General features: G+C 44.6%; 1 protein-coding gene across 2 annotated transcripts in view; it reads right to left on the reverse strand.

Moving 5' to 3' along the window:
- Nucleotides 1-4,275: 4,275 nt before the first annotated feature.
- The window catches only part of ARFGAP1 (ADP ribosylation factor GTPase activating protein 1), a 156,385-nt gene continuing 142,113 nt past the window's right edge, over nucleotides 4,276-18,547 (reverse strand). For both annotated transcript variants that reach the window (XM_033963314.1, XM_033963313.1), the window contains exon 13: nucleotides 4,276-10,859. In XM_033963314.1, coding sequence (XP_033819205.1) covers nucleotides 10,502-10,859 — 358 coding nt within the window. In that variant the 3' untranslated portion in view covers nucleotides 4,276-10,501. The remainder of the gene's footprint in view (nucleotides 10,860-18,547) is intronic.

Here is an 18,547-nt window from a genome sequence, read left to right on the forward strand (position 1 = left end):
GTGATGAATAGGGATGTGGGTGTAGGCATCCTTGAGGTCCAGGGCAGTTAACCAGTTATTTTTCTGAGGAGCAGTAGAACAGCTGGAAGTGAAATCATTCTGAACTTTTCTCTTTTGAGGAAGTCATTTAGTGGGCGAAGGTCAAGAATAGGACGGAGACCCTGAGTCTTCTTTGAGATTAGAAAAAATCTTGAATAGAACCCTAGATGGTGTTATCTCTCCTTCAATCCAATGCCATCGAAGAAGTACATCTCCACTGAAAGTTGTAGAGTGTGCTGAGGAGGCATGATGGACGGTGGAGGAGGTTGGGTGGTTGGATAGTGAGAGAGGAAGTTAAGGGAGTATCCTTGAGATATGATGGTTAGGACACATTTGTCTGTCGTAATTTGCTGCCATGCTGAGGAAAATTGAGTCACCTACACAACTCCCCCTCCCCCCACTGGTAATTGGTCAAAAACTAATATTAGGCTTAAGTGGAGGAAGCTGGGATATAGCCGATTGTTTCCTGTCCTTTAAACGTGACTTTTGCTGATAAGAACCTTGTGATCTTTGTAAAGGTGGTCTATTGTAAGGAACAAAGCATCTACGTGGATAGCCTTACTGGGTCAGACGAATGGTCCTTCAAGCCCAATAGCCCATTCTCATGGCCAATCCAGGTTACTAGTACCTGGCCAAAACCCAAGGAGTAGTAATATTCCAAGCTACCGATACAGGGCAAGCAGTGGCTTCCCCCATATCTTTCTCAATAACAGACTATGGACTTTTCCTCCAAAAACTTGTCCAAACCTTTCTTAAATCCAGATAAGCTATCCACTCTTATCACATCCTCTGGCAACACGTTCCAGAGTTTTAACTATTCTCTGAGTGAAAAAAAAATTTCCTCCTATTGGTTTTAAAAGTATTTCCCTGTAACTTCATCGAGTGTCCCCCTAGTCTTTGTAATTTTTGACAGAGTGAAAAATCAATCCACTTTTACCCGTTCTACTCCACTCAGGATTTTGTAGACTTCAATCATATCTCCCCTCAGCCATCTCTTTTCCAAGCTGAAGAGCCCCAACCATTTTAGTCTTTCCTCATATGAGAGGAATTCCATCCCCTTTACCATCTTGGTTGCTTTTCTTTGAACCTTTTCTAGCGCCACTATATCTTTCTTGAGATAAGGAGACCAGAACTGAACGCAATACTCCAGATGAGGTCGCACCATGGAACGACACAGGGGCATTATAATATTCTTAGTCTTGTTAACCATCCCTTTTTAAATAATTCCTAGCATCCTATTTGCTTTTTTGGTCGCCGCCACACATTGGGTGTAAGGTTTCATCGTATTGTCTACGATAATACCCAGATCCTTTTTCTTGGGCGCTAATCCCTAAGGTGGACCCTAGCATCCGGTAACTGTGATTCAGGTTATTCTTTCCAATATGCATCACTTTGCATTTGTCCACATTAAGTTTCATCTGCCATCTGAATGCCCAATCTTCTAATTTCCTAAGGTCCGCCTGCAATTTTTCACAATCTGCATGCATTTTAACAACTTTGAACAGTTTAGTGTCATATGCAAATTAAATCACCTCACTCTTCATTCCAATTTCCAGATGATTTATAAATAAGTTAGAATTGTTAGTGGTAGGCTCTGCGATAGGACGAGAGAGAGGGTCGGTGAAATTGCTGAAATTGATCTGAAGAGGAAGCTGAAAGCTCACGTATGGTTGAAGAATCTTCTTTGAGTTGCGACACTGAATCCTTGACTTTCTCACTGAAAAGACTCTCTCCTAAGCAGGAAGCATCTGCCAATCTTCCCTGAGGTCTGACGCTTTAAGCCATGCTGTACGACGAGATGTAATCGCTACAGCCGTAGTACAAGACATCATATCATAAGCATCATAGTTAGTTTTGATAAGATGGTATGTTGATTCCTGAAGGGCAATGTGTAGCGTGGATACTTCATCCGGTGAGCCTGCCTCCAGTTGTTATAAAATGGAGTGATGAAAATGAAGGCTCTAAAGCTGATGAGCTATTACTCTGGAAGCTAGTAGACCTTTCGTCCCATAGAATCCAGTAAACGATATTCTTTAACTGGTGAAGTGTGATAGAGAGAAAGAGATAATGGTTACTGTGGATGGGTAGACTAGATGGATCTTTTGGCCTTTATCTGCTGTCATGTTTCTTGATGCTTTAGACTTTTTAATAGCTGATTCAGAAATTATGGAATGGTGTGTCAGTTGGATAAGATCATGTCCAGGCGCCTTTTGTACTTTGTATTTCAATTCTAAACGTCTAGATGCTGTATAAACAGAAAATGGCTTTTGCCAGTTTTCAAGTTGAAGATCTTGTAACACTTGGTGGACTGGCAAAATTACAAACTCCTTCGAAGGAGCTTTGCAGGACTGAAGAATTGCTTGAAAATCCTTCATTCCTGGTTTTTCAGAAGCTTGTTTAAGACTAAGTAAAGTGGATACTTTTTGTAAAAATTTTGGATAAGAATATTCTTCTCCTTGTTCCACGAGCTAAGGTGTATCTGTATGAGGAGTAGGGTCTTGTTGGCAAGGGGAATCTGCAGGCTGAAACCACCTTGGAGACAAATTGGCAGTGTGCGGTGGAGAAGCACAAATAGAAGTGTGAGGAGTTCAGATAGGGCCTTGGTGGACTGAGTCAGCTGCAGGAACATACACATCTGGGCTAGCAGGGTAGTCTGCACATTAAGGGCATTGCTGCTGTTGAAATTGCAGATTGTCAGGAACAGGGGAAGGCTGCTGTAATAAGGCAGCACTGTACTGCATAAAGCGCTGAAATATAGAGAAAAAATTAGACATAGTGGCCATTTGGTCCTGTGCCAGGGGAGACAATGCAGGCACAAAAAGAGGCATGGAAGGGCTGTTTTGCCGGAATAGGGTCCTGTGCTAAGGACTTCTGAGAGGCAAGTCTTTTAGATTTTGATAGTACTTTAGAAGATTTAGAAGTACTTACAGATTGCAACAATGACTTTTTTTTATCTTAGGAGAGGACCGCAAGGCTGGAGCTGGGCCCACGGGAGCCTTTCCCGATTTACCTTTGGAGTGGGGAGCCTGTTCTTTTTGTGAGGCAAGAGCTGCTTGTGTTGAGGCTGCTGTTGAGGCCAGTTGAGAAGGAGTAGATAGCCTGGACAGCGGCTGCTTCAATGGTACTGCTCCAATCTCTGCCGGTATGTGAGCGGCAATGTGAGAAGGAGACAATACGCTTCCCACCCTCGGCGGTACTGAACTTGGGCCCTGAGGGGGGGGGGGGAGCCTCCAATGTCAAATGCAGGCTGGAAGACTGTGAAGAGCTTTTGGCCAGCAGCGGTGCTGACGAAGCTGAAGACATCGCGGTGCTTGAGGAGAAACTATATCTTTTCGGTCCTAGCTGCCAGTTTGTTCTCCGGAACAAAGAAGACGGATCCTGACAGCAGCAGGTGTGTTGTTCCTTTATTTTATTTTGAGGAGAAAATGCTACTGTTTAACAAAACACGTTTTAGTTTTATTTTTCAACAAAACTAAAGATAAAGCGAGGTGTCCCCGGAATTGGCTTAAAAAAAAAATTAAATTAGAAAAAGGGGTGAGCTGCGACTTGCTAGGAACGGCAGAAGAAAAAACTAATGTTCCGAGGGGAGGGGCTTCGGAGGCAACGTACCATGCTTACCAAGGTAAAACTTTACCATACTTAGGGGAGCGTACTGGCACTTAGGCTCAGTTGGAGGATTTCACCTTCAAGTGTGCCTACATCTCTCCTGCTTATCTGCGAAGAATACAAGTACAGTATTAACCAATGACAAGGCAGCTTTTAAAATACTGTATATCGCAAATCTAAGTGTTCTAGGTGTCTAGAGTCCATGGGCCACTCTTACAACATGAGGCAGAAATCAGAATGAAGTTGAATGGATGATTTAAAATTAGTTTGGAGGTGAGAGAAGAGCATATAGGAACAATGATCTTAAAAAAGACATTTCTCTTCAAGAATCTATAGACTGAAAAAGAAAGTAATCAGATCTTATGTAAATAAAAGCACTCAGCAAGCTGGGTGACTCTGCACTTGGACTGCAATGTATGTAGTGGGAAGCAGAGGAAATAAAACACACAAAGATTAAAAGGAACTGTACTGTAGCTATGCTGTGTGTCAGATGGAAGTCAGGTCCACATCCACTCTCCTCTCATGGCATTCCATTGACTTGTGCATTAAGGTGGCAGGTTCACCATTTTCTTGACGACAGAGAAAGGGTACTATTGTGTTACAGGCTTGCAAAAGACTCAAGACACAAACTCATTTCTTTCTGCTTTTATTCTTAATGGACATCATAAAAGGAAACACTGCCAGTGCAAATGCAGCAGTGCTCCGACAGAAAAGGTATACGTACAGAGCACCGAAACAACCATTCCAGGCACATCACAGAACTACATCAAAGAAAACTCAGATACATCACGCCACTGATCAAGCCTTGTTGTGTGAGAAGGGAGGAACCTGTAGGTAAGGACTGGGGCTAATTCTGCATTGGGTAAATGACACCAAGACTGCTTCTGCTGAATTCAATTTGCTTTCCTTACTTTTGAGCTCTTAGCCCAGTACTGTCAGGCATGCATGCCTTCTCTTATTAATGCAGCACCATGTTCAAGGACATTTAATATAGAACTTTTAGCTAACAAAACATGCAAATAAATAATTATTCTTTATTAAAATATCTAAAGTACAGCAAAAAGACTTTAATAGTAGGCTCAGGTACCCATGGAAACAGCTACCACAACTCTCCAACAAAGTGGCACACACTGGAAGGCTCCAAAATCCTGCCAAGCAGTCCCTAACAGAGGACAGCCAGAAGATTGGTGTTTGATCTTTCCCAACTTCATAAACTGCATCACTGTACTGTATTTGCTCTCAGATTTAATATAACACCTAATCCTAGGCACATGACTCAAGAAAAGATCCTGATTCAGAGGAGGATTCCTTTATAACAACTGAAGCTCCATCTACCAAACTCATCCTTAGAGCTAAATCTTTCTGCAACCCTGTTTATGTCCAGCTCATTTGTTATGAAGGGAGGCTGCTGTAATACATTACTTCATACCTCTGGTAAACAGCAGCAGCATCATAGACCACTCAGCAATGACTTTATATTAGCTAAGATGACTGATCAGATACACTACTGCAGGCACAATTTCAAGATGCTAGCAGCTTTGTGCAATGGCTGCAGTAATATCCTTCACACATTTTGGCCCAGATTCTCTAATTGGCCTTAAAAAAGTGGCCTCTGATCGCATATCAATCACATGACATCAATCCGTTTAGAGAATCGCACCGACAGGAAATGTAGGCACCGGAAATGTAGGCCTGGGTTTCCAAGGCCTAATTTCCGGCACCTACCTTTGAGGTGAAATCGTGATGACGGAGGCGCTTTACGGCGCTTAATGCAATTTCCGGCGTTGTTAAGTGCTTCCACAGGCATGATTCTGGTGACGTTTTTGAAAATTATTCTAAAAGGTCTTTTAAACAGCATTTTGTACTTAGGTGTCAGCAGAGCACCTACTGGCACCTAAGTTAAGGCACCGTTTATAGAATATGGGCCTTAGTGTCTAACTGGGTTTGCTCATGTCAGTGATACAGACCCCACCTCATATCTGAACATGTCTCACTGCTGTTGAAAAGTGTAAGCACAGGGGGTGACATGACACCCAGTGTACTCTCTATAATTTAATTTAAAAAAAAAAAAAAATACACACGGATTTACCTCACACAATTAGGGTCTATACTACACAGAAATAGCTGTCCATTAACAGGTTAAGCACCTAGGGAATGGCATCAAAATTAGAACAAGGGAGCACATTTAGTGGTACGGTATAACTGTGACTAAAAGAAAAGGCAGGTGAAGAAAGCTGGGCCATTCCTTCTCAGCAGATTCCAAAACAATGAGGACATGGTGAAGCAGGCAGCTCCTTTAGAAATTAAAGGTCAATGTTCTAGCTTCAAATCATTAGCTACCATATGCAAGGACTTATGGGACTAATCTTACCCTACATTGTGAACAAAGACTTGATAGAATCAGGTAACACAAAAGACAAAACAGCTAAGGAAAATAAAAGAATGGACTTTTGTATTTTGAAAGAAAAACAGGGTGGCCAGAAAGCCTGGCAGTACTGAACCTCGCCATGATTACTTGTGCAAGCTTTAAAGGAGACAAAACTCTCACCAAGGCCATCCTAGGACAATGAATGTCAACATCTGGTGACAATTTTCTCCTGTTGCAAGGAGCCAATATCTCACTGTTGAATTGGAGTCTTTAAATTAAAACATGATTTTACAGTCATGTATGAAAAGAAAAAAGTAGCTAAATATACATTTAGAGAATAAAAACATTAGCATTCAACTTGACATGATACATGACCATGTTTCACATGTAGTACAAGCAGCATACATAAAAACAATCCATACAGTTCAACGTACACACTGCATATCACACTACTTGCTTAATGGTAAAAAGTGGGACTGGATAGCTGGAGCACGTGGAATCGGTAATAGAAGAAGCACAACTTTAACCAAAGGATGCCAGAAAGTAAAGAACAGAAAGCCATGCATACAAGAGAGGCTGAAGCAGCAAGTGTCCAGCAGTCTCATCACTGCACCAAAAGGGAGCATGCTGGAAGCAGGTGAAGGAGCAAGCGACAAACAAGATGGGCAAAAGGGAAGCAATAAGCAGTGCAGTGTGCTCCTGCTGTACATCTTCATTCTGCCCTCACTTTCTCACGAGTACTTTGAGACCCAGCTGAAGATCTTCAAGTAAACTGTGCAGCATATTCCAGCCTCACCACACTCCTAACTGCCAGGTACAAGATCTAGCACACACCCTTGGGTCTCCGAAAACTGAGACTCATTCATGTATGACACTGCAGACCCCATATAATACACACTGGGGAGGGGCCAAATATTATTTGACTATGTTATAAGTAGGGCTATGGAGTTGGAAGCAATTTTGGGTAGAATCAGAAAAAATGTACAACATACGGCAAATTTATCATTCAAACTTCAAATAAATATATTTCTTAGTCTATTAGACCTAATTTTGTACATAAAGAAATATCCCATGTTTCTGTAATCAAATTTCTCAGATTTACATAGTAGAAGTTTGAATCAAAGGTTCAGTGTACTGACCCCACAGCCCTGGTTATAACTCATATCACACTGTAGCAAACAAAACAGAGCTTCACACCTTCATGCATTATAAGCAATCCTGCATTCTACTGAGCCACGTTTATGGAGCCGACTCTCACTTTGACTACAGAAGACTCAGAATATGGTTCATAATGGAATTCTACATATAAAGACCAACTTTCCAGAGCAGTCTCAGTTTGAATCCTATAAAAGTTCTCAATCACTAAGCCAGGAAGTCAGAAAAGAGCTTGTGAGTACATTGACTATCCCAAGACATCCTTACTACTGCTGGGTTTGTGTTTAGAACAGTAAAACAGAGGCAGCTTTACAATTCTACTTAACTAATAATTCTGTCATTTAATAACAGTTCAATGCTGGTAAGTGAACAATACAGGTCACAGATCATCTGGAAAACGTGTGCATAGGAAAAATCAGAAATCCATTGTTAGATAAATGAAGAGTTCACATCCTGCAGAGACAAAGAAGGGACTAAGCTTAAGCAGTAATCCATGCAAGCAGCACATAAGAGACAGAGCCCCAGCATCACAACACAGGAATTACAAGAGTCAACCAAGCAACAATACTGCTTCAGAGAAGACACCTGAATGAGGGCTTTCTCCAAGACAAGAAACACAGAGGGTTAATATTTTGTGGTTCAGGTTTGGTTCTTCTGGGGATCTGTCAGAAAAGATTGAAGATGTTGACTTTCAAAGCCATGAACCTGAAGCATCTGCAACCAAAAAAGTAACCCCCCCCCCCCCCGCCAAACAAAAAGCATGATCCTGGTTAGTCTCTCCCACAAAATCTTCAGAACTGTCTGTATTTAAAATCTGTAAAATAAGGGATGTCACACTGCATCTTCCCAGCACTTACAGAGCAGGAACAGAGAGGACCACCACTGTGGTGCGGATTTAGAAAGACTAGTAAAAGAAGCAGGATGCCTGCTGTTAACCCCCACCCCTCCCCTCATCAGCCAGACAGGTTTTCAAGATATTGGCAATAAATATTCATGAGTTATATTTTCATGTAACTGAGGCAGTGCATACAAATATATCTGCAATGAATATTCTTGAGTTATCTTGAAAACCTGGCTGGCTGGGGTTCCCTCAGGACAGATCTAGAAACCACTTTTCTATAGAGAATGAGCTCTTCTATGCACATAACCCATTTCCCACTCCTGTACAGCAGGCAAGCAGTGAGAGAATCTTACAGTTCCTGCTCTTTCAAGGGGCCTGTGTTTGGTTGCAGGACAAAGCTTACATGGTTCTAATGTTTACGTGCCCCTCTCCAAAAGAACATGGCATGATACAAGGGTACTAAATATGTACATCTACTTATAAATAATGTGGCAGAAGGTGCACATCTCTCTTCCAATATCTTCAGTTATTAACAGAATATCATACTTCTACTTTCACCACACTCACACTTGTGATAGAGGCAACATATGGAGCAGCTGCATCACCGGAGGTAGAAAAACTGCACAAATTAGTTCATTAATATAAATTTGACGTCCACATCACAACAAACTCGCCTATGTCGGTTCAGTCAGAGGCTGAGGCCTGGGCAAAACACAACTAGCTACAAGAAGACCAAAGGCATATTGTTTTAATAAAAATCAGCTATCGAATCACTGAATAAATTGTAGATCCACAAGGACTATATGTATTAGGTTTACAGCTGCCTGACTGCACAGAGCCACCATACACAGGCACCCCAGGAAACCAAGTGCTTATCATCAACAATTTCACTAGGGTTAATGACATTTGTGGGAACTTTCAAATAGGACAAATTTGTTTGTGAGATGTAACTAAACTTCAGTAATTCAAGTTGCCTCCGAACAGTATAAAATGACACATGTCGTTGCTGGTGAATCCAGAAAGTGTTTTCATTTTCTAGTGCTTTTCAACAGGCTGGAGATCTGTTTGTCTGCTTGTCTAGAAGCAAAAGAATAGTCCACAAATGGCATCCTCCTCCCCTGGAACTTCTGAATGGACTGACCACCCTAACAGAAAATATTAAAATACTGTATAGCACTCCCCCACCTGGTCACTCCTTGGTGCTATCTCGCTGCCAAAAATTTCTGGGGAGAACACTGAATTGTATGCACTTAAACTTAGGGTGTAGGCTCCCCATAATCCTACAAGGAACCAAATTAAAAATAGCCTGAAACTGGTAAGGCAGGTCATTTGCAAGAGGTTCAGAATGACAAACTGCTCCACATCCATGCATAGTCTGTTCTCTGTTACATCTGCATTCCTACTCCAACAGCAAGCTCATTTGACAGTTTTAGCAATAGCTGTATGAGACATGGATGAGGCCTGTACTGGAATCTTGAGGAAGACAAAGTGAGCTGCTGGTATGCTCTCTAGTTCAAGGTACGGAGGTGGGAATTTGGATGTTAAAAAAAAAAAAGGCCCAGACTGCCAGAAGAACTGCACTGGCAGATAAGAACAGCACATGAAACCAAAGATAAACTTAAGTTTCTTAGAAAGCACTGTAGCTACATATCCTTTGAAGAAAAAGATGGTTCCAACCAGAACTGTAAGCCACTGGTTCCATTGCTATGTATGTCATCATACTCTGAGCTGGAGAAAACTCTAATGTGCTTAAGAAATAAATAGCATATAACTTAGGCAGTCTAAAATGCATCCTGTGTTGAGTACCTGGGAGTCCACAGACCAGAAAAAGTTCCAGTCCAGCACTGTCACAATATAATCATCTACTCACTCTTCCCGCTTCGGCCTGTTAGTCTCTTCTAAGGCTACAGCATCCTTCCTGCAGTTATCTGGTGAAAATGGAATACTTATTTTACCCATCATAGAAGATATTTTAAAAGGTTTTGTCACTGTCAGTGCTTGGTTAAGGAAAGCAGAGATTTGCCTTTTTTTTTTTGAAGGGGGGGTGTTCATTCAGTACAAGCTTCATTCATTTGTTAGTTTCAGCTATCTCCTCACTCACCATCCTCCCACCATGCCCTGTCGCTTTAATGGTCCTCATCAGTAGGTCTGTAAATAAATGTACAATTTCAAATGCACACCACCAGGTGCACAGGTTACAGCCATCCCTGCAGGGTTCAGGTCTCGAAGATCTCAGTTTTCATTAAATGGTCACCATGCTGCCTGTTAAAATGCCTCATGGTAAAAAGAAGACAGGGCTTCACAAGTTAACTGTGAGATCTGAAGTGGTGGGAGGAATAAAGTCAAAATTTCTTTTTTTCTTCTCAGACCGGCATGGTTAAAATGAGATGAATACATTACATTTCAGTAAGGACAAACAAATCAATGTCAACTTTGTGTGCACTTCTTCTGATACTCTGGGGGAAGGCTGAGAGGAGTCCTTTCCTTCAGCTCTACCAGTTGGCATTATCCCACCCATCCTCAGGTTCTGTTGCTTTGCCTTTGCTCTTCGGAGCTGCTTTTTTGGCTCTGCTTTCGGTCCCTGTGCTTTCCCAGTTGCTCTCCCAGGTATCCCAGCCATCACTGTTGCTGTTCTTGTTGTTGGAGACTGTTTCAGAGCCCCACACGTCCCAGCTATCGGAACTCTTCTTCTCGCCAGAGTTATCTGCATAGGTCCAGCTGTCACTGCTTGGTGATTTGTGGGTTTTGGCCACATCCTGGCTGCCAAAGGTTTCCCAGAAGGTTTTATCTGCACTGCTGTTCTGGTAACTATTCCCACTGTTGTTCTGGTAGCTCTGATCCATTGGGGGTCTGTTAAAGAGAAGAGAATCAAGTGCTGAATATACTTTATCAGAGTTCATTTGGTTGTCTTCCTGCCCACCTCTTTTATACTTTAAAAGCAAACTATGTTAAAACACTAAAACCTAGGATCTTACTTGCTTGAAACACTAAAACCTAGGATTTCTTGGTTTTAGTGTTTCCCACATATATAGTGGGATATGTTTAGTGTTTCATATATGTTTAGTGTTTCAAACATATATACATATATATATGTATATATGTGTGTGTGTGTATATATATATATGTACAGTGGTACCTCGGTTTACGAGTGCACCGGTTTGCGAGTGTTTTGCAAGACGAGCAAAACATTTGCAAAATCGGTGCCTCGGAAACCGAGCATGGCTCGATTTACAAGCACCCCCCCCGCAATCCGGCACCCCCCCTGCGATCCGGCAACCCCCTGCCTCGAACCAGCACCCCCTCCCCGCCACGATCCGACCCCCCCCCGACGCGATTGGGCACCCCCCCGCCACAATCCGACCCCCCCGACACGATTGGGCACCCCCCCCGACATGATCCGACCCCCCCCCAACACAATGGGGCACCTCCCGCCGCTTCTTATCCTCATCTGGGCACTCTTGAAAATCGGCTTCCTCCTCTGCTGGGCCTTGAGCATCTGAGCATGCTCAAGGCCCAGCAGAGGAGAAGGCCGATTTTCAAGAGTGCCCAGATGAGGGTAAGAAGCGGAGGGGGGGTGCCCAATTGTGTTGGGGGGGGGGGTCGGATCATGTCGGGGGGGGGTGCCCAATCGTGTCGGGGGGGTCGGATTGTGGCGGGGGGGTGCCCAATCGCGTCGGGGGGGGGGGGGTCGGATCGTGACGGGGAGGGGGTGCTGGTTCGAGGCAGGGGGGTGCCGGATCGCAGGGGGGGGTGCCGGATTGCGGGGGGGGGGGTGCTTGTAAATCGAGCCATGCTCGGTTTCCGAGGCACCGATTTTGCAAATGTTTTGCTCGTCTTGCAAAACACTTGCAAACCGGTGCACTCGTAAACCGAGGTACCACTGTACATATATATATATATATATATATACACACACACACATCTAGGAAAAGGCAGCATCTTAAACACTGCAGTGAGCACTAGAACACCAACACACGCATTGTAAAACTAAACAAACCAGATCCTACACAGTCAATTGATCCTGTAGTCGATGCTAACAGAAAGCCATGTCCTTTACATACACACAGAACACAGCTACACCCTCGCCCAATATGGAATAATCACAAACTAAAAATAGAAATATGTAGACAAAAGTTAAACTGAACCAAGAAACCAGACTCTGCATACAATGCAACAGCACAGAAACAGTGACACACCCCTAATACTGTGCAAAATATAAAGACAGTAGATGTAAATTTGAAAAAACTTCTACATAACAATCACCACTTTACAAATTAACAAATAGAAATAAAACAAATAATGAGAAATATGAAAATACCATTTTATTGGACTAATCCATTTTTCAATTAGCTATCAGAGGCCAAATCTTTCTTCAAGACAGTACAGTATACAGCTGTTATGTATCCTATCCTGACCTGAGGAAAGGGATTTAGTCCCCCCCAAATTGCCTTATTTCTATTTCCTATTGATAAATTTTAATCAATACAGTTACAATACTACTTGATTCTACGTAAAGCAACAAAAAATTTTTCTACCTTTTGTCGTTTCTGCTTTAGTCATCTTCTCTTCGCTCTCTTTCTATTCAGCATTTGTCCTCGCTCCCTTCCATGCAACATCTGTCCTCTCTCTTTGCCCCTTCCACCCAGCCCCTGCCCTCTCTCTACCCCTTCCATCTACTGTCCACCCTCTCTCTGCCCCTTGCATCCACTGTCCACCCTTTCTGCCTTTTCCATCCAGTTTTCGCCCTCTCTCTGTTCCATATGGTATCTTCCCTCTTTCTATGTCCCTTCAATAAACTCTATATCCTGTGCCCTTTCTCTCCTTTGTACATGATTTATTTCTGCTTCACCCCCTCTCCATTTTTTGTCTCCACCCCTCTCTTATGCTCTGGCATCTCTCTCTTCTCCTTTCCTTCCTTCCCACTCCACCCCATGGTCTGACATCTCTATCTCCTTCCCTTCTCTCCCCCCTCTCCAGTATCTGCCTCCTGTCTTTCCCCTTTGGTCCAGGCCTCTCTCTTTCTCTCCGTCTTTCTTCTGTGAGGAGATCATGTTGATCTTGAACACTGAATAATTCTTCCTCATTCTCCATATCACTGTACTGTAGTCTGGTCCAGCAGACTGCTTTGGCACTATTACATGGGTAATAATAAATTCATTATGCATCATCTTTCCACACAGAATGCCACAAGTCTCTATTTCTTGTGCTGTGTTTACATCTGCCAGCAGCAGAAACTTGTAGACAGATCCCTTGGCAATACTACACTTCGGAGCCATTTGACCATATGGCTGCAGGCTTTAAAGATCTGTTTACTGGAGGAGACTGTCCAGCATACATAGTTGCATCACTCTTAAGGATCTGATCAGAGATTACATTAGACAAGGTATTTTTAGGCATGGAAAAACAGGACATGTTCTCCTCAATCTGCTCAGATGCCCTTTAATGTTCATCTGATCTCGGGCTAAATCTTGCCTCCTGAGCTGATCTTCAAAATAGTTAAACTGTTGCTGCCGCATCTGTACAATTCATTTGCAGCTGCTCAAATTTCTGTACGTATTCGGTCTGCAGTTTGTTCCTGGTATTCCATTTCATACTTCTTTAAAAGAGTTTTCTTTAACTCATCTGTTCGGGTAAAGGCCACATCCTTCAATTTCTTCATAATATCTTATTTCTCTGGTACAGTACACTGCAGATAGTCTGGATGATTAGGGAGTTTTTTTACAAACAAGATTATAAACTTGTTATAAAGAACAAATGCATTTTCTAGGTTTCCCTCCTCTAAATATACAGCTGCCATCTGTTCCATTTCTACCCCGGATCAGAAGTAGCGGCGTGAAGTAATGGCCTCATTGATTGTGACATTGCAGCCAAGTTTACTTAAAGCACACACTGCTCTTCAGGACTCAAAGATATATCTGTATGGTCAGGCATTGCTGCCAGTTTCTTCAGTGAGCCAATAGAAAAAGGCTGCTCCATATTGTCTTCTTTCTGCAAATTTTCATATTCACATCGTTTTCCCAATCCTTCTATCCTTGGAAGTTTAATCTTCTGGATTCTGGATCCCGCACGCAACAGCAGAACGGCTTTGCCTCATGCTGTTTCTAGGCAAACTGGGACACTTCTTCTGCTCCTGGGCCTTCCTGTCTCAGTGAAGAGAAAAAGGAAACGCGTGTTTTCACAACTCAACTTCCCTCAACACCCCTTTCCCCTTCTCGCATCGAGGTCTATTCTTGAGAAGCACGCACGAGAGTGACGCTTCAAGCTGGTGGTTCCTGTCAGTGGGAGAAGCTGGCACGGTCTGAACCCCCACGAGCAGGAGAGTGGAGTGAGAGCCATAGGTCAGCGACGGAGGGAAGCTTACAACTCGCTGCTCTTGCTTGCTTCGGGCCTTTGTCATTGCCGGGTCCTGCCTTCACGGAAACAGAAAGTAGGCAGGACCCAGCAGCGAGGAAAGCCCGAAACAAGCAAGAGCAAGTTGTAAGCTGACCTGTCTCCTGTAGCGAACCCAGGCTCCGGGGCTCTAACGTGTGCGTGCCGACTTCCCTTCTCTTCCCCCCCCCCCCCACCCGTGACGTGACTTCTGGTTTCGGAGGGAAGCCAGCACGCACATGTTAGAGCTCCGGAGCATGGGTTCAAGTCGCTTTTAAAAAAAGTCAGGCTCCTGCGATACAGGCTGTGCCGAGTCAGCCCGGTAAATCTCCAAGCCGGTGAGAAGGGTTTTTGTTTTTTTTAAATGTTGAGCAGTGGCGGCAGCAGCAGCAGGATTGCGATCGAGATTACAGCCGGGCAGTCATCTAAATTAGCTGGGCGGAGTAGAATATATGTCTGTGTGTATTTCTGTCTCTCTCTCCCTCTCGCTGTCTGTCTCTCTCCCTGGCCCCCTTTGTATGTCTGTCTTTCTGTGTCTCTCCCTGCCCGTGTCTTTCTATCTATCTGTCTCTCTCCCTGCCTCCTATGCAGCAGCATTTCTCTTCCCACCACTTCCCTGTGCAGCAGCCACAGCAGCATTCACTCCCCCTCCATTTCCCTCCCCCCACACCACTTCCCTTTGCAGCAGCAGCAGCATTTCCCCTACCCCCCTTTCCCTTCCCGTGGTCTGGACGGCTCCCTTAGTCCCTTCCCTTCCCGCGGTCCCGACAAACCTTCCGATTCCAGCAGCGTCTGTAGCACTCTACACACGCTGCTTCGGGGCCTTCTACTGCCCAGCAAATCAGGAGAATAGAAGGCCCCGAAGCAGCGTGTGTAGAGTGCTGCAGACACTGCTTGAATCGGAAGGTTTTCAGGACCCGCAGTCCTTGCCAGACCCGAAGTGAGCTCTGGGGTTTTTTGGGTTTTTATCCTTCAGACGGCAAGAGCCGCCGCGGCCGACAGGCTCTGCGCCGCCGCGCGCATGCGCACTCCTACCTGCAGGTCCCTACAGCGCACGGAAAACGGGAGCACGCAGGTGGGAGTGTGTATGCGCGCTTAGGGCTTTATTATATTAGATATGACATATGATGTGATTACAATATTCTCTCAATCCCTTCCTCTGTATCTTAATTTCCCTTCTTATCCTTCAGTTCAGTCTCTTTTTTTTCTTTCTCTCTTATCCTCTGTATCATCCCACCCCCCACACCTTTCTTTCTGTCTCCCTGGTTTCTCCATCAGCTGAGTTACTTGCCAGATCAGGCGCTTCTCTTTCCTCTTCTAGCCCTGTCCTCAGCACATCCCTTCCCAGCACAGCCCGGAAACAGAGAGGCAGGGACACGGTCACTGGAGACACTATGGCTCGCTGCCACTTTCCATCGCGTCATCTTCCGTCGCGGCCTGCAGCTGCCGACAGCTACTGCAGCCTGCAGTCGCTGACAGACGACGCGGCCATCAGCCGCCGCCGCAGCCTACAACCGCCGACAACCGCGGCGGCCGACATCCACCTCGGGGGATTCTTGCACATGCGCACTCCTACCTGCGGTGCCCTACAGCGCACGGAAAACGGGAGCATGCAGGTGGGAGTGCGCATGTGCGCTTAGGGCTTTATTATATTATATATATATATATATATCTCCTCAGCTCCTCTGAGAGACAGAGAATTCTTTAAATCCAGACTGATGCTAAGGCACAAGGCAGGCGAAACCCATTTATAGGGTGGGGCTTCAGGACCATTAGACATATCTATAAGAAAGAAGATTACAGAGGTAAGAACCTAATCTTTCTTTCTAGTGCAATGTGTCTAGTGGTCTTGTAAAGATAGGGATGTACCAAAACAACCCCAGAATCTAGGACAGGCCAGCAGCGCCTGCCTTTAAGACGGAAGCCCCTAAAGTGGCATCCTTCCCAGCTGCTTTGTCCATCCTATAGAACCTGGTGAAGGTATGGAGGTTAAACCATGTAGCCACTCTACAAATTTCCTCAGATGAGACAGGCCTAGTCTCTGCCCACAAAGCAGCAACTCCTCTAGTGGAGTGCACTCTCAATGCGATTGGCAACTGTGTACCACAGCCTACATAAGCGGAGGAAAGGGCCATTTAAATCCATCTGGAAATTGAGGCTTTAAACGCCAGCCTCCTTTTCTTGGTATGACTGGTCAGAACAAAAAGGTGATCTGATAGAAGAAACTCACTGGTAATTTCGAGGTACTGGAGAAGCAGTCGCCCAACATCTAGCAAATGTAATGCTTTATCCTTTTTTTTAGGCCTTATAAGGTGAAAGGCGAGCATAAGGACTTCCTAATTGATGTGGAAGGTTGAGACCACTTTCAGTAAGAAGGATGGAACAATGCACAAAGTGCCCTGCTTCTGTGATCCTAAGCAATGGCTCCCTGCAGGAAAGAGCTTGTAACTTAGAAACTCATCTCGCTGACATAATTGCCACCAGGAACACTATCTTGGCTAAGATCCAAAGGGAAGCCTCCCGTAAGGGCTCATATGGAGCTGTACTGAGACCTTGCAAAATGATCTTAAAGGTTCCAGGAAGGGAAAAGGGAATGTACCAGAGGCTGCAACCACAGAGCCCCTTTAATTATTATTATTATAATTATTATGTTCTTGTATACCGCCATACCCAATGAGTTCTAGGCGGTTCACATCAATTAATTAAGATCCGATCTAAACACGGAATTACAACATTTTGTCAGAGTTACAAGCATTGAGGAAGGAAATGTTGGAACATTTTAGCAAAAATTTATCAGAGTTACAAGCAACGACAAAGGTTGGATTGGAAGGAAAGAGGGAGGGAGAGAGAACCAAAGGAGGGGAGGGGGGAGGGGAAGAGAAAGGAGGGGGGAGGGCGGGAGTCGGTTTATTGCAGGGGAATGAGGGTTAAGGGTCCTGTTCGCGGAATAGGTATGTTTTGAGAAGTTTTCTGAAGTAGAGGTAGGTCGGGGCCTCGAGCATCCTACCTTGAACAGGGCAACATATGGGTAAGAGATCAGGAGCCTCTTTCCCCCCAAGCTTAGAAATACGAAAGGCCTACCAAATGCACTCAGTGATTCTACTGACAACACCTTTTGAAGATCCTCCTGCAAGAAGTCCAGGACTACAAAAATCAAAGCTTGCGAAGGTTCTACATCCTTTACCGCACATCAGAGCTAAAGGGACTTCCAGCCTTATTAGCACAGGCTGCCACAGTTGACGGCTTCTTAGCTCTGAGCAACGTGGCAACGACCACATATTAATAACCTTTGCTCATCAGGGTGGATCGCTCAAGAGCCATGCCATAAGCCTAAAGCATTCTGGATTCTTGATAGGAACTGGCTCCTGAGTGAGAAGTTCTTATCTAATCTTCTATTTGTGCGTCGCTCATACCTATACAGGCTCAAGATCCACTTGGACTGATAGTCTGAGGCCTTCGTCCATACCATGGTCTGCAAGGCCAATCAGGTGCTACTAGGATCACCAATTCTGGATGGTTCGCAATCCTGCGAATGACTTGACCGAGCATGGGTCACAGGGGAAACACTAGAAGAGCTCTGTAGCCGGCCACGGTTGGACTCATGAGTCTAACCCATTGCTTCCTAGTTCATATCTTCAGCTATAAAAATGTCTTGGTGTTCACTTCTTAGGCCATCAGATCCTTCTGTGGAGGCCCCCACCGCCAAACTATGGCACTGAATGCCTGTGGAGACAGTGACCATTCCCTCAGGTCATCTGAACCATTTTTTGGCATGAAGTAGATTGAGTATCTGCCCAAGCCTGAGTCTGCGTCCGGGACTGACTCTTTGGCCCAAAGAGCCAGTAGCCTTTGTACCGTAGCCTAAACTTTGAGGGCTCTCTCTGGCTAGCCGGCCAGAGAATCTACAGAGTGGTCTGGAAAGGGTCACAGATCTCGATTTTGTAACCTTCCCAATGTCCAAGACCCAGCGATCTGTGCTAATTGTGAGACCAGACCAAAAGACTGACAGCCTGCCCCAAACTTGGGGAGGCTCAGCCACTGTCCTGGCATCATTGTGCTTTCTTTGAGGCTAGGGAAGAATGAGAGCCTGAAGTTTGCCATCTCCTACTTCCACTGCACCTCTGACATGGCCTCTGAAAAGAGTACACCGTCAATTATGCGCAAAACAA

Source organism: Geotrypetes seraphini, chromosome 11 (genome assembly GCF_902459505.1).
Source record: "Geotrypetes seraphini chromosome 11, aGeoSer1.1, whole genome shotgun sequence".
NCBI lineage: Eukaryota > Metazoa > Chordata > Amphibia > Gymnophiona > Dermophiidae > Geotrypetes > Geotrypetes seraphini.